The 19,197-nt window shown below is 38.9% G+C and overlaps 1 protein-coding gene across 1 annotated transcript in view; it reads left to right on the forward strand.

Annotated features, from left to right (window-relative positions):
- LOC149300356 (serine/Arginine-related protein 53-like) overlaps window positions 1-19,197 on the forward strand; it is a 119,897-nt gene that overhangs the window by 16,695 nt on the left and 84,005 nt on the right. The window contains exon 3 of the mRNA XM_089485310.1: window positions 1,309-1,476. Within this exon, the coding sequence (XP_089341436.1) occupies window positions 1,309-1,476 (168 nt within the window). The remainder of the gene's footprint in view (window positions 1-1,308; window positions 1,477-19,197) is intronic.

The following is a 19,197-nucleotide window of genomic DNA, read 5'->3' on the forward strand; positions in this document are numbered from 1 at the left end:
AGTCAGAGATGGCTCCAGTCTGGCTGCCAAACAGGCAGGAACTCCATTGTGTTGACTAATCCCATTAACAGGATGGCTACCAGGGGGATATTCAGTAGCTAAAGGGGATTAAAAGTTGGGTTGTCTACATGCACCTGTTTATCAATGTTAATGAAGTTCTGTGGCTATATGAGTCTATGTTTTACAACAATAAACTGTTCATTCCTGCTGTACTCAATTCAAGGTAGTTGTGTCTACTTATTGGGTACACATAGCAGGGTTCCAAGGTGCGCATGCTGGCTGGTGCTGGAAGTGATTCCGGGGACAAGAGGAGGATACATGTGGGTGATCCCTGGGAGTTACTACAGCTCTCTTGGTGAACCCGTTACAGGTATTATTACAAGCATCACTTAAAATAGTATTTTAAAAATAGTTTTAATATAATTATACTTTAAGACATAATGCACTATTTTGGTAGCTGTATAGTTTCTATGTGTATGTGTCGTAGCTTTTTAAAAAAAATTTCAATCGGCTAGATAAACACAGCGCTGCCGAATCATACTGCCGAATCATACAGATTTAATTACCCAGAAGGGACCCTCTGACTAATTAAAGTCTATGGGGACAGGACTTAATAAGATAAGCAGGACATCATTAGCATTGCTATGAGCAATAATATCCATTCTGTTCTGTGTTTTTTTTGCCGCCTGAGGAGCATGGTGGCCAAATATCACATGACTGCTTGCCGCGGTGACCTACACATTAAGGAAGTTACAAAAACACACTTTTTTGCAGTACTAAACTACATTGCTATGTTTAGCGCTGTAGAAATTGCATTAAAAAAAAAAAAAATTACGTAAAAATGCCATCTGTATCCGGGGTTCATACATTCCAAATTGAGTGACCTTTCATAGGTTGCATTAAAGGTTATTGTCAACCCATGACAGATGCAGTTTATTGTGGTATATGGCAACCACTGGCCAATCCAACATGCCTACGAGTAGCACAGACTCATAACAGGGTGCAGAAGGCAACTACATTGGGCTTCATGAACTCAAGTGCATCTGTACTCTGGTTTGTAGGTTTCCAGTCATAGATAGGATGGATTATCTCACATGAGTTGACTTGTTACATTGATTCATTAATCAAGATTCTTTTTTCCACGGTGAAACAACTAGTCCACTTTAGCTATATTAGAAATCGCCTAATTTACCTTTGCTCATATACGTTAAACTGACACTGTTAATGTATAAAAATAATATAAGAACAATACCCACTTGCTATCTGATGCAGCTGAATTAATATTTAATTATGGTATGTTTTGAACAGGTCGCGATCAAGACATCGCCAGCGCTCTCGGAGCCGAAGCAGTGAACGATCAAGTCGAAGACGGTCTCGCAGTAGGTCCCGTGAAAGGGACCGGGGTAAAGGTAAAGAAAAGGTGAAGACCAGGGAGAAGGACAGAGGCAAAGAAAAAGAATCAAGTTCCAAGCTCGGGTTGGTATTATTGGATTAAAGAGTGTACAAAGTGCACCATTGTTGTGCCGTTTACTATATTAGTATTCTAATCTGCAAACACATATGATTGACAAATTATTCATCTGAGACATATATTATCTTCATGCAAATTATGTTATAAGCAGTATTGAGGATCATATACGCTATATCATACCTTACACGCTCTTCATGGATAAATACAGATTGAGTAAAATAAGTGTATTGTAAGCCTATTGTAAGATAATTACTTGGCAAAATTGCTATTTCAGTAAATTTTGTCTCATTCATAGTTTTTGTCCAGAACAGCAGTCATGAGATGCGAATGAAGACACTGATACGTGTGGTGCCCTAGAAACAGAATAGGCTCCTTCAACGTTTCTCTTTTGTTTTTTAGATTAACCCCTTAATGCATTGTTTTCAATGGGTTTAGGGACCGCCCATTGTCCTTAAGGGGTTAAACCTTCCAAGCAATAAATAGGCATAAGGGGGCTATGCCCTTCCCTGTCATTAAAGGCAGGCAGTGTGTGGCATACAGTGCCACCTTTTGCATATGGCCTCTTTGTGCCAACAGGTATTAAAATTATATTAAAATATTAAGGTATTTAAAATGCTATTAAGACCACCGTATTGTTCTGTGAAAAAGTATTTGCCCCATTCCGATTTCTTCTACAGAATATTATCCCAAAAGCCCTGGGGATCATTTAGGTGTTTTTTTTGGCAAATGCGAGTTGAGCCTTTGTTTTCTTTTTGGTCCAACTCTCCTATGGAGGCTGTTTCTGCCCAGTTCCTTTTTTATTGTGGAATTGTGAACACGGACCTTAACTGAGGCAAGTGAGGGCTGCAGTTCTTTACATGTTAGTCTGGATTATTTTGTCACCTCCTGGATGAGTTGTCAACCTGCTCTTGGATTAATTTTGGTAGGCCGGCCAGGTTTTCTTCATTTGTAGATAATGGCTTTTTCTGTGGTTTGCTGGAGTCCCAGAGCCTTAGAAATGGCTTGGTAACCCTTTCCAGACTGATAGATGTCAATTACTTTCTCATTTAAGTTTGCTTAACTGGCTGATTTAGTAACTAAGGGGACAATTACTTTGTCACATAAGGCCCAGGTAGGTTTGGATAGTTTTTTCCTTCTATGCGTGAAATCTTTGTCTAAAAACGGCAATTTGTGTTTGCTCGGGTTATCTTTGCCTGACATTAACCCCAGTTTGATGATCTGAAACATTAAAGTGTGACAAATGTGCAAAAACTGAAGAAATCAGGAATGGGGAAATACTTTTTCACAGCACGTATATGAAAAAGTGAAGCTAATCAGGATTTGTATATGCAGTGACTGTGGCCATCCTAATGTACAATATGATTGTTCTAAGGATGTGTTCATAGGATCTCTTTACTTTTGGGAAGTCTGGCTTAAATTTCCTTTGTCAATAGATATCATCTGGAAGATAAATAGCAATGATGTTCTTTCTGGCTTTAGCTCCTTACGTTTCTTGACAGGACTTCTCTTTTGTCAGTGATTAGTCAGGATCTTAGTAATAGAGGCTCAGTGTACAGATCCGTCTGATGGCTAACCATTTGAAACCTCTGATAGACTATACATATTTTATCTCAACTGCTTCCTTGGAGAAACAGCGTGAAGCTGTTATCTCTTCCCATGTAGAAGTTTTGATTTAAACCCAAGTGGGGAAGTTGTATCATGGTAATGTGGATGTTTCTCACTTTAAACGTAGAGATATTAGCAATTTGTTATGATTGGTGAAGGCCATCTCAGAACGGAGATGTAAAATAACATCATATCATCGTATAGAGCGGAGACCTCCTCCGTTTTTGGAAGAACCATGACTGAAAATGCAGTGCTTCTGACAGCATTACTTATGGAGACTGCTCCCTAGATAATACCCAAGTTTCATTTCAGGGGACCTTCTACCCTGAGCACTTCAGATTATTTAAATCACAATCTCTTTGCTCCCCATCACTTTTATATTTATTGTATAATCGGTGCCTGGCACAATTGATGAGTTATTGCTCACTTGACTTTCTGTGCGTTCTGATGAGCTCTGGTACTTGATACAGTCCTGAGGAACATAGTCTTTGATCTCTCGACTAAGCGGTGCACTTTAAAAATACACATTCACCTGTGGTGTTTTGTCATTTTCAATATAAAATACAGTTGCAAAATGTTAAATGTTTCAATTAGCTTTTCTTTACCAATGAGAGCTGTGGCATACAGGTGTGCGCAGTATGATGGCCTTATATAAACCAACAATTAATAATAACTTAATAACTTAACTCACCTTTACGCAGTGACATTTAATTGAATTGATATATTGATGATAGATAATATATACTTTCTCCTATTCATCTCTCTTTCTTTCCCCTCCTTTAACCTCTCTTAACCACCATAAGCGGTCTGCTGGCAAACATCTGAAACCAAGCACTAACCCACCTCTCTGTTCATTTTATTTATACATCCTCTTTTGCATGATGAAGCCAATTAGCCTCTACTACTCCCCAACATTTCAAGCTCACAAGCAGGGCTTTCTTTAATGCCCTAAGACTCTCTCCTCTCCCATTCATCTCATTTTGACATGGCTTTACTATATGGCCTAGATGTCCTAAACGCTGCATATCTGTCAAAATGCAACTTTTATGACATCTAGGCCATAAAGTAAAGCCATTCCTACTAGTAGTGAAGATCCAGCATCAGTATTTAATGGAGTTGTAACCCGATTGTGACATGTGTGGTTATATGACACGTATAATGTATGTATCATTTGCTCATAGCACATCAGCATGTTGTGCAGCACATGGTTGGGGCTCGATAACGTAGATTTCTGGTTTACACCCGCACCTGGTATCTCTGCATGCTACATCATATCACGGTGGCACCGCGTTTTCACAAAGCAAGCTAAGAATTCTTGACTTTTTGAGTCTGACGGCAGACGCTAGCTTTTTATTTGGAGCTTGTCATATTTTTCTCCCCCTTGCATCCTCTTTATGCAGCAGGAAGTCATTTATGCTAATTCCCTGTTATTTGCATATAGGTTATAGAGATCTGTGGTGCAAAGCATTCTCAGAACTCCTTTTAAGTGTCTGCCTAGATCAAAGCGGGTCTGTGTGATAGCTGTTGTCTGACACCAAGCTGAGAGATGTTGTTTTCATTAAACATTTATCATACTTCCAGTGCTACAGCAGGCAACTTTGTGCTTGGGTAACATGTTTTCATGCAAAATTTATTGAAAAAGACGAGACGTTGTAAAGAGATCTTGTTGCCTTTCACCGGTGGCGAAGGGTAAATGTTTGGTGGGAAAGGAACATATATTCTTGTGACACCACTCTGCCTACACACACAGCATCGAACACCTTGTTTTGTTACAAGATGATATCTGGTTCTCAAATGCAGCTAACACGTGGAATTTGGGTAGAGCTAATAGTTGGGGAAATGATTATCTCATCTTACACGGTGTTTACTTTCTGTAGGAAGTGTACATAAAAAAACCAAAAACAAATCAGAGGCTACTATCTAATCATGTCACCAGCGTTGTGATTCCTTTCTGCAAAGTAACTAAAACATACATCTTACTTTATGGATTTGCTTTTGCTAATGTTCTTTTATGCAGGTTAGTTGCTAGGCCTTGGATACACACTTTATTGTAACACCCATGTGTTCTGAAGTTCCCCTTTAAAGCTATTATCAGAAATGGCCTGATTTAATCTTGCGCTGATGCAGTAAAATATTGACTCTCGCGACACAATAGCAAAATAAGTGATGTTTTAATTGATATTTAAGACCTTACGTAACTGTGATTGTCATGTTGCACACAGGAATAAGTTTCAGGATAATGTGTAAAGCAACACGTGATGATGTGCAAAGAAAAAAAAAAAAGTATTCCACAAGTTATATTTTTTTCTAAAAGTAATTTCAGTAATTTCGACATTTACTGGTCCTGCGTTAAAGTGGGGCATATTTCAAATAATTTGCACATTAAAAGAATTGATCTGAGCTACTTTGACAAGGGCCAAATTATGATGGCTAGACTGCAGCTCTCGTGGGGTGTTCCCGGTCTGTAGTGGTCAGTACCTATTAATAGTGGTCCAAGGAAAGAAAAAGGTGAACTGGCGACAGGGTCATGGTTGGCTAAGGCTCACTGATGTACGTACGGGGTGAAGGCTTGTCCATGTGGTTAAATCCAACAGCCATGCTTCTGTATCTTAATTAGCTGAAAAAGGTAATGCTGGTTCTGATAGAAAGGTGTCAGAACACATTGTGCATCGCAGTTTGTTGCTTATGAGGCTTCATACCCACAGACCAGTCAGGGTGCCCATGCTGACCCCTGTCTACTACCGAAAGCACCTACAATGGGCAGAGCAGCATAAGAACTGGACAATGCAGCAATGGAAGAAGGTGGCCTGGTCTGATGAATCATGTTTTCTTTGACATCATGTGGATGGCCGGGTGCGTTGCTTACCTGGAGAACACATGGCACCGGGATGCACCATGTTGCCAAGCCGGCGGAGGCAATGTTCTGATGGGAAGCCTTGGTCCTGCGTTCATGTTGATGTTACATTGACACGTACCACTAGCTAAGCATTGTTGCAGACCATTTACACCCTTTCATGGACACAGCTTTGGCTCTGCCACAAAGCAAAATAATTCACGAATGGTTTGAGGAACACAAAACAGCGAGTTCAAGGTGTTGACTTGGCCTCCAATTTCTCTGACCTTGGGATGAGTTTGCTGGGATGTCCACTCTTGGGAAGCTTGTCTTGAATGTTTTCCACTTTTGAATAATCTTTCTTGCTGTAGAATGATGGACTTTAAATTGTTTGGAAATGGCCTTATAACCCTTCCCAGATTGACAGGCAGTAACAATTGCTTCTGTAACTTCAGTGCTAATGTCTTTCCTCCTTGGCTTCGTGAATGCTCCAGACCAGCAAATTTAGCATCTTAATTCCTATGGAAGCTGTACTATGTCGTGTGTTGTTCATCTGAGATTGTATTTACCTAATTTTTAGACCTGCTAAGGAACAGGTTATTGTTGTTATTATGTCCTGATATGTAAAAACCTAAAATTCAAAGAAGATTTGACATTTTTTCACACGACTGTACATGTTTCCCTTCCTATACCTTTCAAAAGCTAACTTGTTGTCCTTATTGTAAACTCAAACTTTCAGAATTAATAGTACAGCCCATCATCCAGCTACTCGCACTCCTCTGTCACTAGTGTTATTAATGATTAATTTCCAAATGGAGACACGTTCATAAAATCCAGAAGTAGGGAAACAGGATAGCCGTCTGGTGCCAGAAAAATTAAAACCTTTCATTTGATCCGTGTAAGGTTTGGCTTCTTGAGATCTCTCTAAAATATGCCCCCCCCCCATTCTTAGAATATGGAAAATTCTCTTCATATCAGCCCAGGTCTCATCTGTTGTCCAAGCCATACATATTAAGGTCATTAATCTTCCCCAAGGAACTCTGGTAGGGATTATCATAGCCATGATCCGTGTGGGGCAGGACAGATTCTAACACACACTTTAATTAATTTAAGAAAGAAAAAAAAAAAGAATTGCAGCTAAAAAGAAAATGAAAAAAAGTCAAATGTTTTAATAATCTTCGGTTCTATTTAATATTTAAAATGTTACGAAACAAAGAAGGTAGGAAAATAGAGAGTCCCACCAGTGTGTAAGGATTGCAACGGTATATTTACTTTTAGGCACCAAACTGTTTTAAATAAATTCATAAAAGGGGCTGCTCTTATAATCGGCTAAATTCAGCCAATGTGTATCTGTAACAATAGCCTGGAGCCATGTCTCTGTTGATGCTTGCCAAATTATTTCCTGACAGCCAGTTAAAGATCTGGCTGCAGGATAAAGGAAGAAGAAGCCTAAGCTGCAAGGATCAACTTTGACAGATCAGTATTGGTGGACCATTAGCTATCAAATCCTAGAGTGTATTTATTAATGAGGGACATGCTGCTGACATCAGATGAATTATTTTGACCAAGTGTGGAGTGATCTTTGGAGCACAGGAGTTGAATGCTATTTTTAAGGAAAGTGTCTTATTAAATTTCAATAGTTGCGCATCTTGAAGTAAACTTCTGTGTTGTATAAGCATCCTTTTGATGTAGGCTTATTTTAATAACAATATTTTTGGAGTTTACGCGTTATGTTCTAAATGTTTAGCTCAGAAGCGTTGTTGCCAAGGCTGTGTTTATTTGTCAACATCTTATTTGGCCATGTTTTAGAGATATTGATGAATAAGTGCTTACTCAGGGCACATACTTGTTAGGATCAAAATCAATGCACTCGCTAGTATGTTAACCAAATACATTTAGCAAATCTTATTTTATTCTTTCTACTGGAAGCCTTTTGTGTTATTATTATTATTTATTGTTTTATATAGAGCCATCAAATTCCGAAGAGCTGTACAATGGGTGGACAAGTAGTATGTAACATAACAAATTGACTTACAGAAACAACGGGTGAGGAGGGCCCTGCTCAAACGAGCTTACAATCTGTATGTCCTTCAGTAACATCCCAATAGTGGCATAATTTACCATTCCCATGAAAATATAAATTATTTCTGGAAAGGGTTTGGAGTTTGTAGTCAAAGTTGAAACATTTTATTGCATTAATACACACAAACAGATATACAGTTTTAGTCTTTCTGGTCCTCAGAGGTTGCTTCATCGAATGGAAGACTCCATCTTCTCTTGGATTAATATGGTTTAATATCTTCCCTCCTCGTTTAGAAAAGTTTGAGCACATTTTGATATTAAACACAAAAATAAGTACATGGAATAAAAATGTAGTGATAGGTTAGTTTAGTATTATTCAATTCAATAAAATATATATATATATTTTTTTTTTATCAGGCTTTACTTATGAGAAATAATTTTTTGTGAGAATAAAATGTGCGTTTTTAATGTTTTGTTTTTTCTTTTAGCAATTGTTTTTGGGGCATAGCTATTCCCCACATGGTCATTAAAAGCTGAAGCAGATGTTATCTGCTGATGATACCTCCTGATGAATAGTGTTTCTTTCAGCTATTTAATAAAGTATAATTATTCTCAACATTCGTTGACTTGGAATGTTAGCGCACCTTAGACAGTTACAGTGGCCCAGTTGAACATGGTTTGCGTGTTCTTGTTTTCATGTTCTACGCAAACAACAAGTTGCATAGATAGCAGTGGTCAGGTAACTTGGCTGGTTCTTTAGTAAACCGTCCCTCGGAAAGTTAACCCAGTGCTGTGGGGGCACCTTTGGCTCTTTTAGCTCATGGTTCATATGGTATGGGATGCACTAGATGAGTGAGGTTTAAATATGAGAAATAGCCAGTCACGTACACTTTTTGTTCAGGTACCAGCAAAGCATCTAGGTTTGCTTGCAGAAGTTAACGTAGGGATGACACATGGCGCAACAGATAGAATGTTGTCTTAACTAAAAGGTGGTATTCCATTGGTATTCAACTTGTGTGAACGTGGAAATAGATATGTTTATTTCCTTGAGTGAAGGAACACATAGTAAAACAGTTTGGTGGTATACGAGAAATAGATTAAGCCAGAGAAAATAGACTCCGGGTGCAGCCATACAAAGTGAAAACCTTGGGACCAGATCCACTCCTATGCGCATCTTGCTCCATCTAGCAACAACACGTTCTTAACTCTTATAAGGGGCAAGAGAGAAGAAGCTACAGGCAGGAAGCCCTGGGAAGTTCCCAAGTGAGATTATGGCTTGTAATGTTTTTACTCCTAACACCCCAGTGTCCTGTTCAACTTTTCCTTAAAATCAATGGGTGCCGATAAATCTATGGACCCTTAGTAAGCAGTTGCTTAAACCCTTTGGCAGCTAAAACCTTTGAAGTGCCATCGCTGATCACGTTACTGCTTGGTGGACCAGCTACTAATCGCAGTTTTAGAATCTTTAACGTTTGCCTGTTAAAGATCACATATGTGCATTCAGGCTTTCTGCTCGCTGCTTGAGGCCACTGTCAAGAACCATAAAAATAAATCATGGAAATGCTGCTTTCCGTTCAGTAATTTCCCTTAAAACTTGCTAATCTAAAGGTTTTTGTAGCAAAGTGTTTTAATTTGTAAACTGAGAAGTAACTCTGTAGGTGAGGAGTACTGGGAATAGAGCATAGCCCCTATAAACCGCTGGCAAACGGTGCTGCGCCGCTTTTGGAGCATTTTAATAGACTGTTGGGGAACAACTTCAGAAATGACTAGACTTCCCGTTAATTTATAATGACTATGCCACAAAGACAGTTCATATTGTAAAAGAGTTTGTTAAAGCATTATAGTCTGTTTTATTATGTTGTAGAACTAGCAGCAGCCCTCTTTTATATTTTTTCTCTGCCAAGTAGAATTGAAACCTTTCCCCCTTCACTAGTAACTCCTCCGAATCCAAACTGCTGCCAATTCCTTCTAACATAAATGACAGATCATAGGAATTTAAGGATTTCATTTGACAGATTGCACCGGTTTGTAATCCGGTTTAATTATATCATGTTTTTTCTTTCCATAGGCCACTGTGTAAAGATGCTATGAGCTAAGGACAGCCATCATATTAATGGTAGGCAGGGTATCTGTAAAGGGTCACTGCCAAAGTTATATTAAATAAAATCACGTTTAGTTTTGGAGATTAATCTAGGGGAATGGCATCCTATTGCCTTTCTAACTGCTGGGGGTATGAAGTGCGGCCAAGGAGGGTTACCTATCCTGGGACCCAGTTCTAATAACACAACTCAGGTTTGAGCACAGTTTGCAATGCCATATCCCTGTGATGTCTTAACGCGTTTTTGTGTCCATCGTGCCATGTTTTTAATAGAGAACGGAGAAAGGGCAATTCGGTGCATCTTGTGTCTGTTGAGCAACTATTGTCTGGCAAGACCTTCCTAATCTGAGCATGTGGAATCCATAGTGAACGATAGGGAGCTGTGAAAATCCAGTTAGTGTGAGCTGTAATCTCTTTACTGGTTTTAAGTAGTTAGAGGCGCATTCAAACACCCCGCAGATACTGTTCTGCCGAGATACAGTAATCACCATCCCTGCACATCATGTTCTGCTATCGTGGAGCCGGAGTGGGAGAGCCTGTAATAACTGTAGCTAAACAGATAATCACATTGACTCCAGTGATACAAGCAACAGTTCATGTGTTAATTATGCTTTACAGTCCTTATTTAGTGCAATCAGTGCTCTACTTCATCAGGCAATGTCTTGTGTGGTTTCTAATTGTTACAGCTCTATCAGAGAAGCAGCAGCTCAATTACTTTTTATATAATACGTAGTGGTCAATTTGTAATTTTGCTTGTGTTTTCCAAACAAAAAATTCCGAGATCGTCCTGCTGTGTATTGAGTGCCATATTAAATTCTACTTTGATATGTATTCTTCCATGTAGAACTTGCTCCAACAAATACGGAAGTTTGCAGACTGTTTAAAAGTTTCCTAATCACATGTATCATTAAAAAGCGAATCTCTGGTTTTACGTAAATGGGACTTCTTCAGTATTGGATTGAATGGATATCCTGGTACAGGATACCCAACAGGGAGTGTTTAGATAATAAAATATTATTATTATTGACATTTTTAGGGATTAATACACTCGGACCCTGCTAACATTTACACTTCTTGAAAAGATCTACACCAGGACAGGAGAGCGGGACATAGGGATTTGAGTCCTAAGGTGGGAGGGACACTTGGAGGGGTGTTATCTAATTGTATAGATTTAACTCCTTACAGACTGGTCTGGTTGGTACTATTGTTGGATGAAAAATGAAGCCATACCATAGTTTATTTGATTTGCAGTTCTACCAGAATTCAGAAAATTATACCTGATTTTAGTGTTATTTAGGGCATATTACAAATATATCAGTTGAGAGCATTTTATTTTTTGGGGGGGGGCGCATATTTAACTTAACAAGAGAATATCAGGCCTTAATTAATGTGGCATGTCCATCAGTCCTATCGTGATTATGTTAAGATTGCTTTCTGCCGATTCTGGGTTTTTTCTCCCAGTACACACACACTGAAATGTCTGTGAAAGTGGAGACGGTATGAATACCAATTGTTTATAGATAGTCGCCACTATCTTGCTGGATAACCTGCCTGAATTAAGTAGCATATAGCTTTTGTCATCTCTTATCCGAGCTGTGCACTTGTAAGGAAGTATGTGGATAATCGCCTAAATCTAATTAGGGGTTAAAAGAGGCCATGACTGTGATGTGGCAGCGAGACACCTTACTGTATCAATCCTGTTTGCATTTGAAAAATAAGGCTGTCATATTGATTATTCAGATGAGGTCCCATTAGCTTTGGCTCAGAGCCTCATATCACAGCCGAATCAACAGAAGTCCCAGCTTTTCAAGACATGCTGAGGGCCAGTGTTCTCCTGTCTGCACGATTTAGCGTTTCAGACAATTAAAGTGAACACCGACCATCGCTTAATGAATGGAGACTTCTGAGTGTTAATATTTTCAACAGGACCTTTAAAACCTTCATTTAATGAAGCCTTAATGTGCCAGGTCTTTTTGAAATGTGTAAATATTGGGAAATAGCTGATAAGGGCATAAAAACGTGGTCTCCCAAACATGCTATACCTTTGTCATGCCAATTGAAACCAATGCATTATCTGGTCCATTAAGTATCTTCCTCTTCCAGCTTTTCCATTGAAGAATAAGGACTGCTTTATTTTGGAAAGCCACGCAAAGGGGTATGAATTTAAAATAAGCGGCAACTTGCTATGAAAAGCAGCCGGCGCATTGTCTCCCCAAAATTATGTAAATAATCGGGTATGCTGGAGATATTGCCTTTTGTAGGATTGATGAATCCAGGAGTTGGCCCTATGCACATATACTGGTTCAGACCCTGGTGAGTCCCTCGAAATGTATGATGGTTTTTGCTAAAGCTGCTCACCTCTAATGATTCCAGGATGGAATGGTTTTCTTGCATTAGACTTGCTTGTTTATACCTTATTGTGATCGAAGGACTCTGACTCCCTGCGATTTGGGAAACGCTTGATCCCCCTACGCCATCACCACTTGGGGGTTCTTCAAGTTAGTTGCAAGCAGAGCCCCGAGTTTAACATTTTGCTACTGTTTGAGATTCGTGAAGGCAAGACCTAGTCATGCTCCTGGATAGGCAGTCCGGCTAACAAAGCCTTGCTCAGGGCATCCAAAGTGCATGACTAAATCTGTCCGCGTGGAATGAATGCACTTTGTCCAAAGAATGTTTGTGAAAGCAAATTGCCGTAATTACTGCATTTTAAGCAGCAGTCCTCGGGCATGTTTTTTTACTATCGTTTTTGTTATAAACAAGTTAATAGCATGTAACCCGAATGGTCCGGTTCAGATGTTTCTTGTTCACGTTCCCTCCCGCTGCTCTGCTGCAGGTGTAGAAGGTATAAGCCATTAAGAATATTCTGTGGCTAATAAGGATGCTGCTGAGATTAGTCAAAAGAATCAACAAATGGTTCATCTGAGACTCTTCCCATTTGTTTGATTCCTTGCAGGTTGAATAAGAAACTCACACATTCAATCTGTGCCGTCCACTTGTAGCCCACCTAAGATTTATCTAGCTGTTTTCTGTGTATTCCCTTTTCACTAGCGCTGGTAATACTTTCACACTTTGTTACTGGGAAATAGGAATGCATACTGAGGGTCATTTCTGTTGGACAACGCCAGTCTTTTCCTGGATCTAATGCTTTCAGGTTGAATCTGTTAGATTTTTCTTTGTATATCAAGATGTAATTTAACTATTTTAATTGATAATGAAAGTTTATTGCTGTACCTTGTATTTGCTGCTGGGCCAGTAATGGGCCAGTCACACTTATACAGTGTAACTACCGTCAGCTCAGTAAAGGGCTTCTTACACCTTTCCAATAAAACAAGGAAGTCACAGTAATTATTTTTATTAGTTTTCTATATCTTCTGGAGTCACAATTTATCAGTAAATCCAGTCTATTTATCTGGATTGAATTACAATCTGGCAGGAACAGATTATGATGACCGGTTAGACCAGTTTGCTATAAAATACAAATGCACTCGATGTGTTTAGGATGTTGTAGTGTGCCCTATGTCTGTGCCTAATGTGTTAATTCTTCTTGAAATGTTTTCTGGTATAAATACGTCTTCTTTGTGCCACAGCATACTGCATGCCTCAAGGAGTAGGAAGAGAATGGACACAGATGTATCCAAATATCTAATTTTGCCTAAAAGCAAGTGCCGGCAGATAAATGCCCATAAAGGGATTTCTTCCTTAAGCCCCGTGGATTTTCCTTTTTCCTTTTTTTGGCAACTTTTTGTGCGAGTTTGAAATGAAAAGCATTCATCCAGTGCCCTAAAGAACAGCCCTGTTGAATAGAATAACAGAGTAATGTAGCATTGAAGGCAGAATTGAAAGTGATTATCTTGTTAACTCTTGACAGTTACCTCCAGATTGAAAAAGATGTGGCAGGCTTGATTTGCAAATGAATTGGAGCTTTTTCATTTGGTGCCAGGATCATCTTTTTATATTCTCATATGACAGATGCTGTGCTCCACGCTTTTGTCCCTTCTTAGTCTAACATTCGCAAATATAAAAACAAACCATAATGGTAGTCATTTTAGTTGCATCTTTTCTCCAGGAGTTTACGCATTGTGTGGAAGTTTTTCATATTGGTAATTCAAGAAGAAAAGAAAAAAAAAATGTGTGCGGGTTCTTTTGTTTCCTACATCAGAATAAAACTTTGTTTTGGAATTGTACTTAAAGGTGCCGTTCCACCTATTCTGCTAAAAGGAACACTAATGGTACGTTTCAACATTTCCCTTCCCAGAAATGATTATTTAAGTTACATTTTGCCATCGTGTTTGCTGATGGCATGTGACACAAAAGCCGGCGCCGATAGGTGGTTCTCGTAGAAGGCAAAAGCTTCTTAAAAGTTTTTTCTTATTTTGAAAGAATGAAAATTTCCCTGAAAAAAAAAAATATTTATTGCCCAATTTCTCCATAGAAAATACTTTAGTCAAAGTTGATATTAGGCCAACATAGAAGATGTAACATTAATTATGCTTTTGGGACCTTGAAGGTGTCTTTTGGAGAAGAAACCCGAGGTCATGAAGGCTTATATGCATGTTTGCATCCTTTTTCGATGTTCACTTAGTAAAATGGTATCAACTATTTAAATATTGTGAATGAGACAGAATGTTTTATGATTAAGTGAGTTCTGGGAAGGGTTTTGGCATTCACTACAGATGTAAAGTGTTACAATTTGGACTTTACTAAGAACATTTAGCCGGTGTTATAGAGGAACCACTTTGTGTACAGTATGTTTGAAATATTTGAGTTATATCTGTATAACACTCCTACTTCTATGGGGTTTTTCATCGAAGGCTGCCCTCTGAGCCCTCACTGTGATCTTTGGATTTAAACCTGTAGTGTAGCTCTTAAAAATAACCTGTTTATGTGTTACGCACCTATAAATATTTAGTAACTCCGTGGATGCCAGTGATAATAAGTGCAGTGATTATGCTTTTTTTATATTTAATAATCATTAGTTGTAATAATATGGAACAGATGTGGTCACTTTCAGCAGGCTATCAGAGAAAGTAGCATGCAACTTCTAAAGTACGAGCGGTTTTCTCAACATTTCCGGGGGCTAGAAAAATAACCGACTACAAAAAAAAAATATTTTAGAGAAGGCATTCCCAACATAATGCCTGTATGCTAGGAATATCTATTAATATATAGATAAATATTGATGGGTTCACACCTGATATTACTGGGGCCACTTTAGTACGTTGCTGAGGTATGAATCCACAGATACACATCCACCGATGTGGGAACGTATAGATCCTTTAGTTATACATCCTTTAGTCCTTTATGCAAATAACTAAGTCTCTGTTGTAGAAATGAGGATGCACAATTTAATCATTTCCATGCCCCAGAGGAGATATTGTCTTCAAAAATAAATATGGTTTTTATACGATATTGATATTTTTCAGAACGGCATTGTCAATTTCTTTTCAGAAGATTTGGTTTGCTTCCAGTCTTAATAATTGATGTAGCCGTGCACTTTATTGTTGTGTGTTTTCTCTAATATAATTGAAGCTCAGCTCGAGACTTGTTGCCACCACGCTGTCTGGAGACCAGTCCAGATTGAGATGGGAAACGGGGAATCTCCGTTTGTGTATGCGCTCAACAGTGCGGCGTTTTGGGAACCCAAGACATAACGGTGACAACAGCAGTCATCAAAGCAGCCCCTAAAGACACAGTAATGATATTTGAAAGATTGCACCTCATTCTGTTACATAACCACTTGAGTAGCAGGTGAGAGCACGAGATGTTTCAAAGCATTCGCTGAAATTACAAGTCTCATCCGCAAAAAGTGAAATAGTTATCTGTAAGACTTTAACATGTAAATATAAACTTTACACGGGAAACCTGAAGAATTATTTATACATATTTTATAACGATCGTATTTAATAGACACTACATTGCTATTTCCTTTATAGCATTGACGTCTGATGAGTGGAACATTATTTCAGTGGGTATAAATTAAGTATGGTGTGGCATAAAATGTAAGCGTGTGCTGTGTCCTGTCCAGTTTTGTGCCAACATGGAGCTCACCGTTATTAGGACGTTATGTGATGTTGCGCCACACCTCCTGTTCCTATACTGCACGTGGTAATTGCTTTATGGCAGGAGGTTGTTGCATGCTTCCCATACACCCTCCCTAGTCAAATTCTGGGGACTAAGACATAGGTATTTTGCTTACCATTATGTAGAAAGACATGGACTTTGTTTTCCTGATGTTACATACTTAGGCAAGGTTAAAAATGCATATATATCTGTTATCTTACTCCGACAAAAATAAAAGCTATGTTTCCAAGTTCTTCAGACAGATGTTGGCGATGCAATCAGGAAATGGGAGATTACAAACATATATGGTGGATGTGTACAGAAGTAAGGCCTCTTTGGAGGTTTGCCTTTGAGCTTCTAGAAAAAAATAGGTAATATTAAGATTTATAAAATATTAGAAATTGCTCTTCTCCACATATTCCCATCTGAATTACCATTAAAAAAATTATAATCATTCATATATTTGCAGCTACAAAATTGTTGATTGCAAGAAAGTGGAAAGAAAGTAAACCATTCTTATATTCACGATTGAAATATCGGGTGTTATTTCAATTACAGATGGAGAGTGGTTTTCACTGGATTAGTCCACAACAGAAAAGAAAAATAATCATATACGAGGACTGGATTACTAAATTAAATAGTACATAAGTAAAATAATAACCAACACATATTTCCGGCTTTTTGTTTATTTTAATTTGTCTATTATTTAATTGGGGCGATTTGGTTTGATATATGCACAAATTTAGATATTTGTAATATAGAAATTTTTGTATGCAAGAATTTATACGAAATATAAAAATGTGCATCATATACTTAATATTTAAGGATGATATTATGACCCCTTATTTGTTACTTTCTTTTCTTGTTGTTTTTGTCTACTCGATGTTTAATTTGCCTATATGTATTATGAAAACAACAAAAAGAAAAATTAAAAGAATAAAATAAATAAATAAATCTAGCTCAAATACCACACTGTCCGAGTGTGTGATTTTCTGCAACACTTTCGTATTAGAAACCATTGGCAGCCATTGGGAGTGAGTTTAGAGCCTTGAGCATCTAGTCCCCTTCTGCAGGGATGTGGTAATGCTATAGATTTCCTGCGAGACCTCACGATGCATCGGAAGAAGCATGGGACCGTTGATGGCTCTCATTCTTGAATTGTAATTTTACGTTTCCTCCTTCCTGTTTTTATTGTTATTATTGTAAAAGTCATTATCAGGCTTTCTGATCTAAAGGAAATAACAGTGTCTAACACTTTGTTTATTGTTAGCCTTGCTGCATTTTTAATAAGCTCTGTTTTTAGATGTAAAGTACGAGATTAGCTTGCACTATATTATTTATTTAAGGACCTTCAATAACTGTACAGAGATGATTGAATAAGATTTTTAGTGAAATCCAGCATCACTTTTGGTAATAAGGGTGCAAGCTGGTTCTTATTATCAATGCATTGTTATAGCGTATTATAACCTAACACAGTAATGGAAATCCGGTACCGATGAATCTGGCATCGGAGTTTTGTGATTTTAATTAGTTTTTGGACTTGAACTGTACATTCTTAAATCATTGAAAATTAAGCATTTTATGTTTTATAATTTTGAGTGGCAGCAAGGTACACAGGACATACTAGAGAACAAGCATAATCACTTTTCCAAAAAGCATTCTGTTTTCCACACAACACAGACTTAAAAATGTAGTCTAGTGTAGTGAAATGGATAAGGGTTGGAAAAACATGCAATTACCGTATTTGCTCGATTATAAGACGAGGTTTTTTTCAGAGCAAATGCTCTGAAAAATACCCCTCGTCTTCTAATCGGGGTCGTCTTCTAATCAGACCTCAAATAGAGTCTGATTAGGAGACTAAGATCCAGATCCCCCGCACCGCTGCAGGGGACCTGGATCCTCCTGTCTCACCCCCCCCCCATCATACACACACTTACCGGTGCTTCCTGCTGTATTGCCGGGGCAGCGGGTTGACGTCTACGCGATTCGCGTAGACAACGTCCGCTGCAGCCGGAAGGAGGCGTGGCTAGCAGCGGGGGTTGTCTGCGTCCGTCGCGCAAACCTTCCCCGACTGTCAGAGATCAGAGTTCCCCGCACCGGTGCGGGGAACTCTGATCTCTGACAGCCGGGGAAAGTATACGCGACGGACGGATACAAACCCCCGCTGCCAACTCCACCTCCTTCCGGCTGCAGCAGAAGGCGACGTCAACCCGCTGCCCCGGCTGGAAGCACCGGTAAGAGAGGGCTGAGAGGGGAGGGGAGGGGAGAGTGTGTGTGTGTGTGTGTTAGTTAAATGGGGGTATAGGGTGTGTGTGTGTGTGTGTGTGTGTGTTAAATGGGGGCATAGGGCATTTCTGGAGTGGCGTTAAGGGGGCATTTAATAGAGCACTCTGCCTCCTGAAATGCCTTATACACCTATATGCCACTCTGCCCCATAATATGCATTTTAACCCCCTAAATGCCAGAGTGGCATATAGGGGTATAAGGCATTTCTGGAGGCAGAGTGCTCTATACAATGCCTTTTAACTCCCTTAATGCCACTCTGCCTCCTGAAATGCCTTATACCTCCCTATATGCCACTCTGCCCCATAATATGCATTTTAACCCCCTAAATGCCAGAATGGGATATAGGGGTATAAGGCATTTCTGGAGGCAGAGTGGCATATAGGGGTATAAGGCATTTCTGGAGGCAGAGTGGCACATAGGGGGTCAAAAGGCATACCATGGGGCACAGTGGCATATAGAGGGTTAAAAGGCATATCATGGGCCACAGTGCCATATTGGAGTGGCAAGCCTGGGGGCAGATGTGCGTAACTGGGGGACAGGTTGGAAAATACAAGAAATAAAAACAAAAAAAATATTTTTCTCAATCATAGCTTTTATTAAAAAAAATAGTTTACATGAATTAACATTTACTGGTAAAACTTTTTTCCTTTAGGGTCGTCTTATATTCAGGCTTTTTCTTTTTTTCCTAAGTTAATATTCAGATTTTGGGGGGTCGTCTTATAATCAGGGTCGTCTTATAATCGAGCAAATACGGTAGTTGCAATCACAACGACAAGGTAGGATGCCCTACATTTTGCTCTGGAAGCAGTCTACATAAAGGCA

The sequence above is a fragment of the Sceloporus occidentalis genome, unplaced genomic scaffold (assembly GCF_023333645.1).
Source record: "Sceloporus occidentalis isolate IW3139 unplaced genomic scaffold, rSceOcc1.0.p SCAF_25, whole genome shotgun sequence".
Classification (NCBI taxonomy): Eukaryota; Metazoa; Chordata; class Lepidosauria; order Squamata; family Phrynosomatidae; genus Sceloporus; species Sceloporus occidentalis.